The 2,177-nt window shown below is 54.6% G+C and overlaps 1 protein-coding gene across 1 annotated transcript; it reads left to right on the forward strand.

The window, feature by feature from the left end:
* Positions 1 to 150: 150 nt before the first annotated feature.
* Positions 151 to 2,167, forward strand: TRAVEDRAFT_54860 (uncharacterized protein; the record flags this gene model as incomplete). The annotated part of the gene is made up of 1 exon (XM_008047790.1): positions 151 to 2,167. A coding segment is annotated over one exon (2,017 nt), but the record flags the coding sequence as incomplete, so codon positions are not given.
* Between the last annotated feature and the right edge of the window lie 10 nt (positions 2,168 to 2,177).

A 2,177-nucleotide genomic window follows, 5' to 3' on the forward strand; every position in this document is an offset into this window, starting at 1 on the left:
CTGCGCAACTTTGTCCGCATCGCGGGCTGGCTCAAGGGAAAGAAGAAGATCTCAGAAGGAGAGTATGCCTACTATCTCTGGATGGGTCTTCACCGCACCTTCCGCAAGCGACTGGAAGCCCGGATTCTGCTTGAGGATCCAGAGCACGACATGTCTACGCCCTTCACGCCCAAGGCTATTGAGAAGGCAGCAAAAGCCCTTCTTAGTGTTGACCGGTTCGACACGGAGCGACTGGGCTCTGACAACACCTACCTTGACCAATCAGATGATGAAGATGATGACTACTTTGAGGAGATCACCGGGATTGGACGGGGAAGAGCAGAGAGAGACTCACCAGTGCCAAACCGCAAGGTTGCGCGCTTTGACGAAGAAGATGACAGCGACACGGAGGACCCGGAGCAGGAGTTGAAGGAGACGAAGAAGAAACAAGTCCGCAAGTACATCCAGCAGCAGGAGAAAGTCAAGGAGGAGAAGCCAAAGCCCACCCCAGTGCCTACCCCATCCCGCAAGCCTGAGGATGTGGAACTCGATGGCCTGATCCAACAGCTTCACACCCTCCGATTGGACGACCCGCTGTATGGTGCTGCGTACCTCAAAGCCTGCCGCATTGACCCCAACGTGCAGAACTGTTTCTACCAGCCTATCCTCAGGCCCCCACCGCAGTTCAGCCAGAACGTCACTCGTGATTTGCCACCACACATGGGCAGATCCAACATGAACCAGCCGCAAATGCGACCCTCACTACCACCACTTCAGTCAGGAACCCAAGGATGCTTCGGATGTGGTCAGCCAGGCCATGTCATGAACAACTGCCCTGAGATCCAGAAATACATCTCAAAGGGCCAGGTTCTGAAAGACTATCGGGGGCGTGTCACGGACAAGGATGGTCGAGTCATCAGACGGCAGGAGGGCGAGAATATCGTCCAGGCAATTGAACGCACCCTTCCCAAGGTGAACTTCATAGCCTATGATGGACCAGCACAGGATGTGGACAATGAAGACGAGGATCCGGAGCAGGCCGACGTCATGGTCTATCCAGTGGAGAGAGCCCAACGTATCACCAGGCCTTACCGCAAGGAGACCTTTGACGGCGTAGGCGTCCCTTCGAAAGGAAAGGAGAACCCCAAGGATAAGCTGAAGAAGACGGAGACTTCGCAGAAGGCCACTGCTGTGCATCGCCTTCCCATGCAACGTCTGGTGCCAGTTGAGACTCAGCCTATGGCATTCAACCCTGATAATGATGTGGACATGATCGACGACCGCACTCTGACTCAGCGGAAGAAGCCAGCCCCTGCGGAGCCAGCCACCATGGACAAACCTCGTTGGGCCCCACGTGCATCAGACGTCAGCAAGACTGTTGACCCTGTCAAGATTGCAGAAAAGCTTCTAGATCTACCTGTGACCCTTCCAGTCCGGGAGATTGCAGGATGCTCTCGCGAGGTCGCCAGCAGCCTGATTGACATGCTCAAGCTCAAGAAGGTTGACACAGTCCCGGTCGCATCAATCCTCCCAACGACAAACTTGATCACATCACGCACGGGTTCCCTGATCCGCCTTCAAATGGAGTGCAACTTCATGCCAGTCACGTTCATTGTCGACACCGGGTCTCAGCTCAACATTATCAGCGAGGCAGTCTGCAAGAACATAGTCCGCAGGCCAATCAACTTGGGTGCAGCCATAGCAATGAAGGATGCCAACGGAGGAACTGGTCACCTTTTGGGGCTAGTCGAGAACATTCCTCTGAAGCTCGGCCACATCAGCACGCCAATCAATGCCTTCATTGCAGAGAACCCTCCATTTGACGGTCTACTTGGACGACCTTGGCAGCAGGCTCACAAGATCTCAATCGTCGAGAAGCCTGATGGCACGTATCTGGAGTTCCCGCCGACCTCAGGATATCCCAAGTCAGAGATGCTTGTTGACCCACTCCCCAGTATGCCGTCGATGCCAGCATCAGAAGTCCCAGGAGTCTATGCTACCATCAAGGAGTGGACAGCTGATGACATTGTAGGACCCATCCAGGACATTGACCTCGCATCAGACAGCAGTGCCTCTGACACCTCAGACAGTTCAGACGACCTGCCCGACTTGGTCACTGACTCAGAGAGCAGCTCGGATGATGACGAGTCCATCAGAACCCCGTCAAATGACTCTGATGATGAGGATAGTCCATTCCT

The sequence above is a fragment of the Trametes versicolor genome, assembly GCF_000271585.1.
Source record: "Trametes versicolor FP-101664 SS1 unplaced genomic scaffold TRAVEscaffold_247, whole genome shotgun sequence".
Taxonomy (NCBI): domain Eukaryota; kingdom Fungi; phylum Basidiomycota; class Agaricomycetes; order Polyporales; family Polyporaceae; genus Trametes; species Trametes versicolor.